This window comes from Motacilla alba, chromosome 5 (genome assembly GCF_015832195.1).
Source record: "Motacilla alba alba isolate MOTALB_02 chromosome 5, Motacilla_alba_V1.0_pri, whole genome shotgun sequence".
NCBI lineage: Eukaryota > Metazoa > Chordata > Aves > Passeriformes > Motacillidae > Motacilla > Motacilla alba.
In genome coordinates, this window is record NC_052020.1 from 36,335,199 (window position 1) to 36,350,978 (window position 15,780).

The following is a 15,780-nucleotide window of genomic DNA, read 5'->3' on the forward strand; positions in this document are numbered from 1 at the left end:
TAAATCAATTTAAATATTTTCAGGGGTTGACAAAAAAGCTTGATGCCAGACAGTAGTTTTTGTAAGTTTAATGCAGTTTGATATTAACTGGCAGTATCATGTAAGAGCTAGCATGAAATGAGTAAGAAAGTAGTTTCAAACTGGATAGCTAACAGATGCAAAAGTGTATGACTAGGAAGTGCTGGTATATGGTCTCTTGTCTGTTGATAATTACAGGCAAGAATGTCCAAATTAAGCATCTTGCCTCTGCAGAGTTACTTGAAGTGGTGCTCTGATGCCAGTTCCCATCATTCATGTGATTCCATAGGAAGAAATAAGAATAAATGCTGATGAATGGGACAGTGGAAACCTCATGAAGTTCAGCAAAGCCAAACACAAGGTCCTGCACCTGGGCTACAAAAATTCCCCATGTCAGTATATACTGGAGAAATGGATTGGAAAGAAGCCTTTGAGGTCCTTAGGGGTAGTGGTGGATGAGAAGTTTAGTATAAATTGGCAAGGGGCACTTGCAGCCCAGAAAGCCAGTCATATCCTGAGCTGCATCAAAAGGAGCATGGCCAGCAGATCAAGAGGGTATTTTCCTACTCTATCCTGGCTCTCCTGAGACCCCACCTGTAGTTTTGCATCTAGCTCTGTCTTTTTTGTTCCCAGCACAAAAAAGACATTGACCTGTTGGAGTGGATCCAGAGGAGGGCTATGAAAATTCTCCTGTGAAAAAGAGACTGACAGATTTGAGGTGGCTCAGCCTGAGGAAGAAGAAAAAGCTCTGGGAGACCTTATTGCAGCCTTTCAATAAAGGGAGTTAATAAAAAAGACAGGGAATTTTTTTTTTCCCAGGGCCTGTAATGACAGGATTGTCATAGAATGAGTTTGATTAACTGTATTCTTCTCTCCGAATAGTCTCAGCATTAGTAGTGCTAAACTCAAGCTGTAACCTGGGAAAAAATAAAAAAAGGAATTAGAAACCTTTACTTGGACTTTTTGTGGGATCCTAAGGTGGAGCCTCTTGTAGTGCAAGGGTGCATAAATCCATAACAGGAAGTGTTCAAAGTTGGACAGGGCTTTGTGCAACCTGATCTAGGGAGGGGTGGTCCTGCCCCTTGCAGGTCCTGCCCATAGCAGGGGATGTGTACTAAATTATCTTTGATGGTTCATTCCAACCCAAACCATTCTATGATTCTATGGAAAAATTGGTGGATGGCTTTGTCCACAAGCTAGTGCTATGCCTGCCTTGTGGATTCGGTATCACACTGTGAAGAGAGCTGCAACTCATAAGATGACATTTTGTCATGAGAGTGTGATGTTTGGACATCATAAAAATGTCTGGGTCTATTTTCTGATTGATGAAAGTAAATCATTGTGGACTTTCTGGAAATTTTATCTGGAGTTTACCAACGGATAAAAATACAATCCTATCTTGAGTCCAAACTGTAAGTATTGTCAACATGATAAAATAAAACATAGTAATCAAATTTAAAAATTTGTGAGAGATATTATGTTTTCATTAATTGTTATGCATATCCTGCATTAATAATATGGATTCTAAGGAAACAGAAATTAAAAGCTGATATTGTGAATTGTATTGTGACACTTGATTTGTTGATCTTTGATGATACATGGAGTAGTATAAATTCACTTTCCTTTCTAGTAAGCACTATTTGAGGAAGAATTTAAATATATTGCTTTCCCCACTGCAGATAAATTATTATTTTTTAGGTGGTTAACCTGAAAATAAGGGCTGGTTGCAACACTTCGGAGCTCCAGTATCATTAACAAAACAGGCAAGAGGTTTCCTCCCCTTTGATAATAAGTTCTTGAATCTTTGGTAGGGTGAATAGTAGCTTCTCTGGCCTGTGATTTTCACTTTGATTTTTTTTTTAAATTCACTCCTAGATAGGGCTCTTTGGAACAGCATCCAAGGGTTTGGGGATAGGAGTTTGTTTTTCAATGAGTAAATTTAAATTGTTCAGCTCTTTCAACTTAATAAGTATTCACTTCAGTATTTTCGTTCCAAGCTATGTTGCCTTCTGGAGCTTCAGATGCCTGAGAAAGTGATCCATTTCACCTCCCACAACACAGCTTTGGGTCCTCTGACCATAATGAACTTCTTTCCCATAAGAAATATGTGTGGTTGAAAGTGCCAATTCAAGTAAGCTGGTGTGAAATAGGAAAATTAAGGGAAGAAAATAGAAAAGTGTGAAAAGATGAGTTGAGGTAGAATAAAAGTGGAAAATATGAGATGGAAAAAGGGTGTGCTCAGACCTTTCCAGGATTTTTTTTTTTGTATGATGGGTTTTTGTTCATTAACTATTAACAAGTTAATTAGGGATTAATTTAAAAAATCTTCTTTAGACACAATATGTTTACACAGCAGCACATGCTAGTTTAGAGACTTGAAGCCGCCCAGCTGTGGTAAAACAGAGATGGAAAAGTTACTTTATCTTTCTTCTTGGGAAAGTTTTATGCCTTTTTAGGACTGCTAGACCTTATCAGTGACCACATTGACCCATTTACAGCTAGTTCCCATTTTCCTTCATTTGACTGTAAAGACACACCCTTAGCCCAGCTCAGAGTATTATGTGCCAATAGGTCAAAAGACTATTTGGACTTCACAAAACAAATGGATTAGCAACACCTCTGTTGTGTATGTAACCAGAGCTGTTGAGTCCCTCTTGCCAGGTTAGCTCTGATTAGAGATAATCAAGTAAGTGTCAACTAATAGGTGAGCATAAACAAGACATAGCTTTAAAATTATGTTTTGAGTATTCCTAATTCTTAGTTTCAGTTCATATTCTTGAAAATAATATTTCCTTTATTACAAGTGTTTTGATTTTCAGTCTGTTTCTGCCATTCAATTTTCCTTTTAGTCATAACTTTTTCTGAAGCCATCATTCACCAAAATAAGCCTTTCTCTTCAGAAGCCATTTGTCCATGAGCTGTTGCAGCAGTGTAGGTGCCTCTTCATTCCTTAGATCCCTCCTCTTCTGCAGAATATAGACTCAATATTATGACAGAATTATTCTCAGAAAAGTTTGAAACAGATTTTTTCAGTGATACTTTTGAAAAATTTGGGGCAGTTTCACTCAATAGTTGTTTTTCTCCATCTTATTTGTAAGGAGAAGTAGAATACACCTTGCAATAATATTGCATTTGTAAGGTAAAGCCTTAGCATTGAAAGACGTGTTTGTTAATATGCACAGAAAACTTCCTGCATTTTGACTTGTCCTACTACAACATTGTTGAGTGGAATCTTTCTTCTACAAGCAAATTCCTCAGGTTTTCAGATATTATTAACAAAGTAAGGTGATGTTTGATTTACAGCAGGCAATTTAAGATAATTGAAAACACCCTTAAGCTATCATATTCGTAACGAAAAATGTCAGGATTCAAACTGCCTTTCAGGAGGTTGCTAAAAGAAACAAGAAAAGTAGATAAACATTATCAGGCATTACTCACTGGTTTTTCTGCAGGATGTATAAAGGTTGTGGGTGACTGAAAAAGAAGTGTGTTCTGTGTTGAGTTTGAGCAGTCTTCATTCAACTCTGTATTTTAGCTTAAGTATCGTATCACACTTCAAGAAAAATAATCTTGTCCATTAAATTAATGAACTTGATTTACAAATTACATAGCTGTGTAAATCTCGTTCTTCAAAGAGACTAGGCACAAGTAATATGTTTAAGAATTAAAAGGTGATTTTGAAAAGCAGTAAAATACAAGCAGAATTTAAAGGACATTATTTCAGCATAATCTCAGCTCACAGATTGTTGAATTATTGTATCAAGCAAATTGTCATCTTTATAGCAAATGCATACTTGTATTATATTAGGTTTGAGTATGTGTAATAAAAAATAATTCTTGAACTAACCAAATGTAATACATTATCAGTATAATTGTAAAATTCTTAAGGAAAAAAAAATGTTTATCAGTGCTAATAGAAAGTGCAAAAGAGCTAGTTTAAAGACAGTGTTATCTTGCAAAACAAAACTTTGCTCCCAAAGTCAAGGTAACCATCTGTGTCCATGTCTAATTCAAGTACTGTATGGGGAATGAATTCTGATGCCTTTAAGTTCATTTGCTAAAGAATACTCAAATATCTGGCTACTATAATGCCCTGAACTTTTATGTTTAACAAGTGTAAGATACACTTTGAATGCTGAAAGCCCTGCTTTTACTCTTATAGCCAGACAGGCATGACTTTTTCAGGTAGCAAGTGTGAATCTTAGCTATGATATAATCAAATAAATGTTTTCCCTCACTGCAGAAAGAATCTTGAGCTAAATTAATTCCTGATGCTAATGAATGCAACTCTGATGAAGTGAATGCTGTGTCTACACACGTCTCCTTGGCTATAGAATTTGCTTCCTGTTTTCTCGCTACTATTACTTCACTCATCTCACTTCAATTACTATTCTGTCTTCTGATTAAACATCTCTTATATTTCCCTGTTAGGCACTCTTCAAAGGCAAAGGAAACTGGACTTTTCTCACATGACTATTTAAAAAGATCATTCAGAAAATGAAGGAGGAAGCACCTTGTGCTGGAGCTGATAATAATGTTAACATGTTAACTTATTTTTAATTTATTCCAAGCTCATTCATCATGAACTGTATGATTTCTTTCAACCCTAGCAAAGACTTAAAGACTGCATCATATTTCTAGTAAAGATTTAACTATTCTTCTTACTAGTCACTGGGATTTCCAAGAGATTCTGTTTCCTTAAAAACTGCTGAAACAGATTATTACAAGTAGTAGTGCACTTGTATACATATGTATTAAGAATACAATCCAAAGTGCTGGAATTTTTTTTTTTTTTTTTTTTACAAGCAGCAGTGCTTTTGAAAAGAAGCAGTTCCATCTCCCAGTTGTCATGACTTAACCAGTATTCTAAAGTGTCATACTACTTCCTCTGAGGTCTTCTTCATTAGGACTTGGGGATTTCCATTGCAGCTGATGCATGGTCATTTTTCAATCATCAGCAATGAAATGCTGTTTTCGTTCTTATAAGGCTTCTTGATGAAAACTTCTAGTGAGATATGGAGAACTTTTTGCAATAGATTTTAAAAACTGGTTGTGGTTCTACTACAGATGGTCTTGGTAATCTCCTTAAATTTCTTCAGTTATTTTTTGAAATCACCAAATTCTCCATAGTTGCATTTTCTTGCAGTATCTCTTATGAACAGACAGAAGCCGCAGCTGAAAGACAAGTAAAAATAATTGACTAGTGGCACAGTTGGTTCTTACCAGAATCCTCAGTTAATTACACAGTTCAGTTTTGGCAGCTGATAAAGATTTCTTCCCTGAAATTGTAGACTGATTTCAGACTCGTATGCAGTCTCATTTAATTTATGAATCTTCATTAAATCTTTTCTGACTACATCACAAAAAAGAAAAAAAATCTACAAACAAATCCACTACCTACATATGTCAGTCATAAAGCCAAGTCTATAGAAGTAGGAAAGCTCCAAAGTCACCTTAGAATGAGAAACAACTTTAAGCAGGTGGATTCATTTCAGTATGTCACTTACTTTGGTAAAGTAATGATGCATTAGTCAGTAATTGTCTGGTTGTAGCATTGGTGGATTTTATATTCCAGCAGTGGAAGTGGCTCCTACATTTGCCAACAGCAATATTTGATACTTTCAAATTTCTGATGTTCATTTAACCTAAGGAGATCTGGGGTTTTTTTCAGTGGTTTTTTAGCTGGATATGTGTATGAGGGGTTCTTTCACTTAGCCTGTAAAACAGAAAAAAGTGAGTATGGCAGAAGTGCAGGTGATCAAGACCTACAACGCCTTGTGTCATCAGGCACTGGGTTTTCTTTCTCACTTGCTACCATGTAGTGTTCTGCAGCCCCTGTAATGAATTTAAATGACTTCTATCAAATGTGAAATTTGTCTTATTTTTAGTGTATGATACTGAGTGTGGAACATATTACCTAGTTCACTAACATCTAAAGCTGTTCGTTTCTAAAATTATGATCCACTTGCTGTCAAAAGAGGCTATATGTGTTTCTCAAGGAATTTCTTTAGTGGGTGATTTTAGCTATATAGCAAATGGTTGGCTTCCTGTGCTGACACTTGGCAGGGTTAGCATAGTCCTCCCAGTACCCTAGCCCATTAACAGTGGAATATTGGAATCTTCAAATACTGTGGGTATAACAGTAGAGGTTCATAGATAGAATAAAAGTTCAGAGAAAGATCTTTCGAAGGCAGTAGATCGAAGCTAATAGGAAAAATGCTAGTTATAAAGCATCTTATTGTTTTCTGTATTCATTTACTTTTTTGTTACCACAGGTGAAATAAGTATTTTTTTTGTCGTCAGGGGTTGCATTTTACTACTGAGCACTGAAAAAAGTTAAGTTTGTCATGAAAACATTGCAGTGAGCCCATCAAATCATGGGAGAAGTATGGCAGGAAAAGGGGGATGTACAAGAAAGCAGACCTCAGTATAGAAGGGTCTGGTAGGGGAATCTGGATATGTTTCAGTGTTAGTGAAAACAGGGAAGGATGTGAATTACAGCTTGCCAGTTTTCAACACACCACTGTCTAAGGCATAAAAAGGCAATTGTATTGGCTCTAAGTAGGAGCAGCTCGCTGTTTTGTTCACAGAATATCCTGAAATAACATTGCCAAAATTTAAGACAACAAAAGAAGGGGAGACATAACAAAGCAGGATTTCTCCTTGACTTTCAGAAATATATTACACCTTGCTTCATGTAGATAGAACAGCTTTTTGGTCGCCTTGACATACTAGTGGCATACTAAAGCCCTGTGGATGGATGGAGCGTTAGATTGGAAGTAATAAGGTTGTGCCTGACTTACCTCCGCATTTGTAGCAGATGTTACAAATGTCATAACATGAACCTTTGGGATCAGACTGGAAAAAAAAAGCAAGACAACAGATGTAGGCCTCTTAGTTTTACCAGCAAGTATAGTCTGACACTATATAACACTGTTCTGACTTGATGTTAATACCCTGTCCTCCTCCTGAGAACAGAACCAGTGACACTAGCCATTTCTGTAGCATTGGAGCTGTAAAGGGGTGGCAGCAGTTTTCTTTTCAGAGGAATTTTGATACTAGTTTAAAAATAAGACAATAGAAATATTATTCCAGTAAGGGTCTTACTGTGATATCTGAATAAGTAATCCAGACTCATCACTCATTTCTTCATGATACTGTAATGTTTATGCATTTTTTCTGCTGGTAGAGCCAAATCTCTCGGAGTGGGCATTTATTTAAAGGACTGATAAGTTCCTAGGTTTTTAAGCCCTTGATTCACCCCACCTTTGTGTGTCCCTCTCCCTTGCCTTACCCATCTGTCTCTACTTTATCTCTTTCTCTTCCATACTTCTGTAGACTTTTTACTGATCTATTTACAGCAGATGGATTTCCTGGGAAGCTTCTGTCTCACTTTAATTATTTTTCTTTTCCTGCTATTGATTTGAATTGAAAGTATTTGTTTTTTACTTTCTGCGTTGTCCTCAACATGTTGGAGAGTGTATGAAGTTATTCATTCCTTCTCTGTTTCTCACTAGTTCTTGCCAATGTTCCTGAATTTCATGGGAGGGGAATAAAATGAATGCAGGAGTATGGGCCCTTGTATTTTTTGCCCTGTGCTTCAATTTAAAGCAGGGGTGATTCCGTCTGCCACATCACTCCCTCAGGTGCTGCCATTCTTGAACTGGAGGCTTAGCCCTCTCCCTGAAGAATTTCATTGTCAGGGAGAAGAGTGGGGGTTCTCCCATGAAGAATTTTAATCACCCTGTCTGTAGCCCTTTTGAAGGAGGCACAATAGTTCCTATAGTAACTACTACAGTGTGGGAGAAAGGCCAGTGCTCCCGCCCCCAGCCACAGATGGAGAACTCTCTTTGCTTAGATGACTGGAAATTCTTGCACAGCAAAGATTTCATCCTTTACAGTGAAGAGAAAAAAAAAATCTCTGAAGTAAACTCTTAAATGTACATGTGCTAATTAAGAAACAGTGCTAGTTATCAAGGAGAGAACACAAAATATACTTATTTCATTGTTGGGGTTTCTATTTTTAAGAAGTTCAGAAACGAGGAAAAAAAAAAAAGAGATATTTAGGACTTAAGAAACTTTGTCTCCTCCTCCCACCCACCCTACCCCCACCGCCTAAAGAACAAATCCTGTGGGAAGGAGCCGACCTATAAACCAAATGAAGGTAATTGGAAAAGGAACAGGCTCCTAAAACAGATGAAAACTTACACTATGACAGTCACTCATCTTGTTTCTTTTTTCCATTAATTTTGAATGTTTCTCAAGGGAAAGACATATTATGTCTTCAAATCCAATGATTCCAGTTCAATTAACAATTTATATTCAATTAATATAATAAGTTCTGCTTTTTGACAACATTTCAATTTGACCAGTTTTAAGTAGTTGAAACTAAAAAAGCTATTAAAAAAAGTTTTAAAGTATTAAGCAGCTTGAATTTGAAAAGCAAGTTTTGCTAAAAATTCTTTTAATTTCTGTAGATTTTTCAGAGATGGACTCCTGAGAATAATAAAGCACACCTGTAATTGTGTTACATAATACTTTTATTAATTAACCAGTGCATTCTTGACAACTAGTAGGCTATTCCATGGAAAGTTTAGGTTTACTTTCTCAGCTATGCATTACCCAGTAAGGAATTCATGCTCTTTACCAGCGACCAGAAGATAGATATCTAGAATATGAGGCATTCTTATACACAAAAATATAGATTTGGAGTGCTGTTGTTAGCTTTGCAAGTTGATTATCATATATTGCATTATACATCTTACATGTAGTCCTTTGCGACAAATTTGTTCTGATACTTTATTGCTGTGATACTTCTTTGGTAATGGCACAGTATTAATGATTCCCATAGCTTTACTAAACCAAGATAAAATACCTTTCCACAGATGTTGCAGCTCCATCTAAGATTTATTTCTTCTTCCCATCTGTGAAGGTGGATAAGAGACCTAAATTTTGGATCATATATGATGGCTTACAGTGAGGTAACTGGTGACATAATTTAATTTCCTTGGATACCCTTTCCAAATCAGAGGGCAACACCTCTGCTTACATCATGCTGTTCTCTCTTATCTCACTTTAGATCAGGATTTGAATATGCATCTTGTATACCAGATGTCCTCAACTTCTGGGGGGGGGGTTCTTTCTTACTGGAAAATTTATTTCAAAACTTAGAAACAGTCTTAAATGGGATAGCAAGGAGCAATCAATGGGAAAAAATATTTATCAAAAGGTATTAAATATGAAGTAAAGTACTTTTATTTAAAAGAAAAAAAAGCTTCCATGAATGCCAGCATGCAGAAATACTGGAGTGTAATGTTGATTACACTTCATCCTTCCCTGAGACTGAATCCTCTGTTGTTCATTTTAGCCCTGTAGTCAGTGTCTCTGTCTTTTCTAAAACACAGCTTTTAAAAATTTCCAAATTACTCATTATGTCTCATCAGAAAGCCCCAATATTTCAAGACGACATTGCACCTCTTCCTGTAAAACCACTTTGATTCCCAAATTCACCTCCATTTTCTTTCATGAATTTGGAGTTGTTCATAGAAATCACAAAAGATACATTTTCATCTAGAATCTACTCTACATCAAGGAACATATATTAGAAATTGTATTGTTGTTTCGATAGATCTTTCTTTCTACTCTAAAACAATAAAAAAGTTATGTTCTGGGAAAGAATATTTAAAAGATTATAGCCACACTCATGCTGTGAACTGTTTTGCACATACAATCATCAGGCGACTCTGCTTCTTATGCTCTCTCATCTGACACCATCATGTATTTCTTGATACCTATGGGGAAAAATATTAGCCAGCCCTATGTGAAGCTGCTGTGCAATTAGCCTGTTATGGTTACATATTTTGTGAATAAAGCTGGTAATTTTCTTTTTTTTTTTTTTTTTTTTTTAATGGGGTGTTTATAAACTTTCAGATTTGTGTAGATCTGCTCAGGCTTTGCTAATTAAAGTCTGACTTTATTGGCAGTCATAATTAGAACTCTTCAAGATGACCTCTGTTTTTTTTATAATCCTTCAGACATCAGATTGTCTAAAAGGTTGCAGTGAGGTGGCCCTAAGTCTGCCTCTGCTTCCAAATGTACAAAAAGTTCTTCTTAGAAAAATCAACAAAATTAAATAAAAATTATAAGAACTTTGAGGCTAATTGAGAGAAAAGTTTTTAGGAGTAAATAAAGGTTAAGGGAAAAGAATTTTTAAGTTCAGTTTAGTTTTTAAACTATTATTAAAGCAACAGAATTTTAAAACTCTGTTTGAATTTTCCAAAACTTTCCACGAAAGCAGTTTATTTTGAAGGATGTCGTGCAAAGTCTGACAGGAGTTTTTTAGGGGAAACTGATAATTGTGTTCATGTGCTGCTCTTCCATTCCTAGATCAAAGAATACTGCTTGTGCTTTATTAGAACTCTGTCTTCACCAGTAGAAAGGCATAGTGAACAGTGATCAGTCTTTGGTCTGTACTCCCACACCTTAGAACTGTGTTTAAGAGGAAATTCTTCCTTTTCGGGATGCATAGAAATCTTTGTTAGGCAGTCTACATTTTTATTTTCCATGCTTTCCCACTTTTTGTAGCACAATTGCAAATGCTCTTGAGGTTGCATTAAGCACGTTTAAACTGCCCCCAAGACACTCTGGAAGGGAGGTGGATCTTCCTTCACCACATGCATGGCCAAATTAGTCATTGAGGGAGGAATTTTAAAGAGGAACTCGTGAACAGTTAGAATATTTTTTTTATGGAATAATCTCATGCCAGGAATAGACATGTCAGTTTGGATAGTAAAGGTCATAGTCCAATGCCATGGAAAGTAAAACATTTTCATAGATAAATTCTTCTGCTCCAGCACTACAAAGTGCACATGTGAAAGCAATCTTTTTTATCTTCTTGTCACTATTAGAAGTCAGTGTTTAGTACAAATATTGTTTCAACCAACTTTTTGATTAATTTGTACATTCAAGCGTTAAATGTTGTCAACTAAATGTAGGCAAATACAAAATATTTACTACGTGTGAAAAAGCCTATTCAGAGATGTTTGTTCATACCACTAAAATAGGAGGAGCTTGGAAGAATTTAACCTGGTTTTGGAACTTCTTTCCATTGTGGCTCCTTCTGGAGTTTCGTACACATGCTTCAGCCTTCTCCACATCCTAATTTCCCCTGCTTCCTGTAACTCAAAAGAAGAAATTTATTTCATGCCTTCAGTATTTTGTTTCTGTAAAGAGTCTGCATTTAAAAAGGGAATCCACATTTTTAAAAAAGATGTGCATTCACACCTTTAGGTCTGTGAAGGTTGCTGAGCTACTTTGATTTATAGATTTTTTGAAATAAATCTTAAATCTCTTGCTTTTCAAGTTTTCTGTGAGTGGCTGAGCTGTGGCTGCTGATGGTTCCATCCACAGGGTGAGAGATTTAGATGACTAGCTGTGGCTTGTTTGATGGAAACCAGTTCAGTATTTATAGTTTATGTTTTGAAATTTTAGAATAAAAATAACATTGGGCCTGCTTTTTAATCCAAACATTTCAGTCTATGTCTTCCTTTCATCTATTGGCATGCCAACAATTCATTCAATACAAATAAGAGGTTTTGTTCTGTGATTGGACTGTGAGATTGCCATGGTTCTGAAAGGTGTCAATGTGGTATGCGCTTGCATACCCAAAATAGCATATTTCTTCTGTTGCAAATAGATATCAAGAAAATTTGAAAGCTCAAATAAGTGAAATAATTAGACAAAGAATCCAGATGTTTAAATAATTTAAGTTTCCCTTGTTCTATATTTGTCTCAGTATTCTTGTCTCATTCCTCAAAATATGAAGAATGACAGTTATGAAAATGCATGAAATAAGGTACATATTTAATATTAATTAATTTATCAAAAAAGAGTTGCAGCATGGCTACCAGAAACATAATTGTTTTCTGTGTAACTTATTATCTTGGTAGTAAAATTTGGAACCATCATAAGAACCCCACATCACCTGACTAAGAGCAAGACACATAAATCCAAGAGTTCTAGTGCTACAAAAATGTCAGTGAACTGAAAGGCATGAAAGTACTACAAGATATTTGTCTACATAAATACCAGCCACAAGCATGCAGTCATCGATGGAGGATTTAACTGACAAATTTTAAAGCTAAGATCTGACCCTCTCTTGTTTTCTAGTTAACTCACTGACCTTAAAGTGATTTCATTTGAGGTATAGAACTGAGGGTCCCAGTTGTGAAGGACTGATGACTTACCTGTAAGTGTCATTTAAGGTTCATGATACTGTTTTAAAGAGGGCTGCACTGACTTAGGCACTTCATTCAAATTATGATACTTAAATGCTAAAACCCTGCAATTGACATAATAGAATTGGATTCAATATGTGATGGATACACTTTAAAATGGTACCATAAGGCAGGAAACAGAAAATTAATTGAAAGGTAAATTCCAAATCGTGATGTGTTCAGCCAGTGTGTGGAAAACATGACACAGTCTAGCTGGAAGAATGAAAGGACCTAAAGGGTTTCAGGGAGGGGTTGCAGGTTTACAGGTTGAGGAATTTTTTGGTCTTTACAATGCTCTTATGGAGACTACTGTGAAGCAATGTCTAGCAAGCCAAAACTGAATTTCCTTTTTTTGTTTCTGATAGATTATAAATGAAATAACTGTACAAAGGATCATGCTGACAGCAATCATGATCAGAATAGTGAAAATCTTTACAATGCTATATATTTTGTTTAGTCTCACAACTTAAGATGAAGTTTTTCTAAGAAATACAGTCTTGAAGAGTTTTCTTTCAAGGTGTTAGTGTCTATGTCCTTGAATATGAGAAAAGAGGAGGACTTAAAAATAGGACTGCTCTACAGCAGTCTCCATTTGTAATTATGAGCTATTGCCTGAATCTATTAGCTATGAAGCCACCTGTTTGCTCAGTATAAATAGCTTAGAATTTCCTGCAAGGAAATTACATGAAACATCAATAAGAAATGATATTACATTTTCAGGTCAATATGACTATCATTACTTGGCATTTATCTTTTCCTGCTGATATCATGTTTGGCAGCCAGTATCATAGAAGACTTAGAAATTGTTGCTCTGTGTTTTGTTTCCGTTCATGTTAAATTGGCCTGTTCAGTAATGGCAGTCATTCATTCTGCTTGTTTTAGCAGACCCTTGATATTTCATTTTTCTTATCATACACTGTAAAGACAGCAATACATAAAGATGGACTAGTGCTATGATGGTTTCAGAGGCATTAGTCTCTCATCAGGGTCTTGGGATGTAAATGCTTTTGTACACACCTTAGAAGGGTGAAGAATGAACTTTGCCTCTTCTCTCTGCTGTGGATATGCCTGATTTTGTCACTAAGAGAGAAAAGGGAGCTTCCTGCAGCCCTGTGCCACCTTGTCTGTGCTCTGGCTTTCTCTGTTCAGTGGGAAAGGTAGCCCAGGCCTGAGAAGAAGCATCAGCTTACAGTAGATGGCTAAATTTGGTTATATGCAGATTTAATTTCTGGCTTTGTGTTCCTGGCATACAGAGTTTAACTGAATATTAGTTTTGTGATTTCTCAGCCTTCTTTGTAGTCACTTCTGCCTCTGAAGCATAAGTCGCTTTGTACTTTTAGACTATATAATTTAGACACTGAAGTTTCAAGTACCTATTCCAGCAAGTAACATGGGTATTTGGGATACAAAAATACTTCTCCACACTGAGGAGAACTTTGATTTGAATACTAGATGTATTTTTAAATGCTGGCTTTTTAATGTTGTGTGTATTTTATTTCAGTTTCAAATAATAATATGTTCAGATAAACCTCTCGGATGTTTAGAAAAATAAACTTCCTAATTCATGAGTAATATTTAGTTCTTATCCTCACATTTCAAAACATTTACAATATGTGTAGCCTCTTTTCCAATAGTATTTTTCACTAAATTCTGCATGCTTTCATTACTGTAAGCCTACAGGTATTTGAGATATATCTGAACAAACAATTTCCAGATTTATTGGACACTTAAATAGGTTGGTTTTTAAAAATCTCTATGCAACAAATTTGAGTCTTAAATTACATATTAAATTATCAAATTTATACACTATGTAGAAGCCAAAATTTAAATCAACACCAGTGTATTAAGATGCAAAACATTTCAGAGGTTAATGTCAGTGATGAGGATGCATGAGCTCTAAATGTGCAGACCTTGCAACATAATTTTTTTTTATTCAGTTATAGGTGCCCAGCGCAGGAGAAGTCCCAGTGCCCTTGCCATTGAAGTATTTGAATCACATTTGGGAAGTCATATATTACAGGTAAAAAAAAAAATGGCTTTTCCAAGAAAAATCAAAATATCTACCTAGTCATATATCTACCAATAATTTGATTAGTATTGTTATCAGCACTTAATTTGATGCGATTATTTTTAATGTTCATATTTCTTCTATTTTGAAAGTCCATAACTGGGAGACTGTTAATGAGAGGCAAGGCAAGTGTTATTTTAGCTGAACCACAATATTTTGTAATTTAGAATTGTACAGTAGGTGTTTGTTTGCAGAATGCCCTTATGTATTTGTGTGAGTATGTGTGCAAGCTAAAATTTTGTGTTGGTGATTTATCTTATGTCATGTATCAATTTAGGGTTGGGGGTTTTTCCCCACTTTGGTTTATGAGCACTGCTTTTCTCCATGATATCCCAGTTGTCACAATTATATATCACAAATTTGGAGCAATCTGCGGAGATTAAAAAATGAACAGAAGTATACCTCTTAGGTGTCCTTAGCTGTGGGCTCAAAACTGGTAAACTGGTCTGGTATTTGTCAAACAATTTCGTCACATGGCACAAGTCATCACATTCCAGGAAGACTCAACTGAAAAACGATGACCCGATGGAAACATTCTTGTGCACGATTTATTTTGACAGGATTACTACAGCCTTTCTTAGATTGAAGTTTTCAAATGTGGAGTACAAGCAGTTAAGAAGAAAATGTGATGTGCCTTACAGTAAGGCAAACCCAGCCCTATGGAAATAAAACCCACACAGTCTTTTCTAAGTGTGGCACTGAATAACTGCTCTTATTTAGCTATGTACACAGCTTCTCAATGCAAATATATTGTCTGGTGTATTATCTTTTGAGAGGTACGAGAGAGGTAAATTAGGATATTATCATGAGAAATATTCCACTTAATTTGAACTGATTGAGAGCTATCTCTCTGTACTAACTCAGCTGTGGTATTCAAAAGCACTATACATAATGTCAGAATTTTCACGTCTTTATAAAGTAACTAAATGCAGAATAGCAACAAAGATAATTTTAGGAAAACATTAAATTAACTAGTAGAAATAATTTCTCTTCAGAACAGGAATCATGAATGAAATTATTTGCTTAGTTGTGCACTCTTGGCAGAGGTCTAGGTCAAGTTTTTGATTCTGTAAGCAAATACTCTTGTTGTAGTTACTGTGTCAGAGATCTGCACCAGCATCTACAGTACTGTGTTTGCATATTAGGCGCTATGTTGTCTCATACATGTAGGAAAAAATGAAGAACTAGCAGTTTTGCGATATTTCAGTTTATGTAATTTGTGTAAACATAATGTTTAGTGTGTCATGTTTAGTGTGTAAACATATCATATATGGTATGTTTTTTACAATATTATTTATAACTCATATATAAATAAAACCTCATTGAGACTGATTTATTTACACTTTTTAGGTATTAAGTATGACTCTTACTGATGAAAATGAAAAAACTAGGATGGCTGCTTTGAAAACTATTTGATAT

General features: G+C 35.5%; 1 protein-coding gene across 9 annotated transcripts in view; it reads left to right on the forward strand.

Moving 5' to 3' along the window:
• NPAS3 (neuronal PAS domain protein 3) overlaps nucleotides 1-15,780 on the forward strand; it is a 599,161-nt gene that overhangs the window by 288,491 nt on the left and 294,890 nt on the right. For all 9 annotated transcript variants that reach the window (XM_038137151.1, XM_038137149.1, XM_038137153.1 and 6 more), the window contains one exon: nucleotides 14,231-14,313. In XM_038137151.1, the coding sequence (XP_037993079.1) occupies nucleotides 14,231-14,313 (83 nt within the window). The remainder of the gene's footprint in view (nucleotides 1-14,230; nucleotides 14,314-15,780) is intronic.